This window comes from Notolepis coatsorum, assembly GCF_963971535.1.
Source record: "Notolepis coatsorum genome assembly, chromosome: 4".
NCBI lineage: Eukaryota > Metazoa > Chordata > Actinopteri > Aulopiformes > Paralepididae > Notolepis > Notolepis coatsorum.
In genome coordinates, this window is record NC_140168.1 from 147316604 (window position 1) to 147317862 (window position 1259).

Genomic DNA, 1259 nt, shown 5'->3' on the forward strand with positions numbered 1-1259 from the left:
GAAGTAAATGTTTGCATTTATTTGAGGTATTTTTTAAGAGCATTTCTGCTCCATTGAACAGCACAGTAGAGACAGACGGGGAAACATTGTGGAAAGAGAGAGGGGATGATATGCAATAAAGGTCCTGGCCGGAGCCAAACTTAGGATGTTGCAACTACATGGTATTACAAGTGTCCACTGCACTACTGTTAACCCTTTCACTACCACACTACAGACGGTTAACCTGTCTGTAGTGTGGTAGTGTTATGGGAAATGTTAAAGGACAAAACGATGAGCCATTTGTATAAATCATTCTGAGTCGTTATTAAAAATAGAAACATCGTTTATTTCATCTGTGGCCACAAAATGAAAGTTCAGTTTACAGTCAGAGACAACATGTGTTCACACACTGAATCTGACCAGCAAAGTGACCAAGAGGTCTGGTCACACCGTACATTATACACAGAAATAGACGTAACATTAGAACAGAAGATATGGACTTCCGGTTTGACCGCGGAAGAACATGGCAGCCTAACTCACGAGCTCCCCGACAGCAAAATGATATAGCCCCGGAAAACATTTATTGACAACACCAGGGTATATTTAATAGGGATGAAAGAAGGGGCTATCACAAGACGTAGGGCGAACACGATTACAACTGAAAAAGACGACGGAATGGCAGAGAATGGCAATACAACGGGAGAAAAAGATGGCAACGATGACTCTGAGCGAGAGGCCACGCTGATGAACATCTACAAGGAACTCAAAGAGTTCAGAAGAGATAATGAGCATCAATTTCGGGAAATTAAAAATGAGATGAACAAAATGAACAACAGACTCTGTGAAGCGGAGGGGAGAATCGGAGAAAATGAAAATGTGCTTGATGCGACAACGGTTTTAATCAAGAAACGAATGCAGAGGCAGGCCGACATGGAGGCTAAACTGCTCGACCAGGAGGGCAGAACGAGGAGGGAGAACCTACGGGTCTACGGTATCCCAGAGGAGAAAGAGGGAAAAGACATGCACGGATTTCTAGACAGCCTGTTTAAGGACGCACTTGGCCTGCCTCATGACATGGACCTTCGTATCGAACGAGCACACCGGGCATTAGCCCCAAGGCCTAACAACCCGCAGCTGAAGCCACGGTCAATCGTGGTTAAGTTTGGGAGCTACAAAATGAAGGAAGAGATAATATGCCGGACGTGGCAGAAGAAAAACGTCTCATGTGACAATGAACGCTTCTATGTCAACCATGATTTCCCCACTGAAATACTAAAGAA

The 1259-nt window shown here is 44.3% G+C and overlaps 1 protein-coding gene across 1 annotated transcript in view; it reads left to right on the forward strand.

Moving 5' to 3' along the window:
* Nucleotides 1–451, forward strand: part of LOC311226724 (protein disulfide-isomerase tmx3a-like) — a gene marked incomplete at both ends in the record, with an annotated part of 66448 nt that extends 65997 nt beyond the window's left edge. The window contains one exon of the mRNA XM_084312135.1: nt 446–451. Coding sequence (XP_084168261.1) covers nt 446–451 — 6 coding nt within the window. The remainder of the gene's footprint in view (nt 1–445) is intronic.
* Nucleotides 452–1259: the final 808 nt, after the last annotated feature.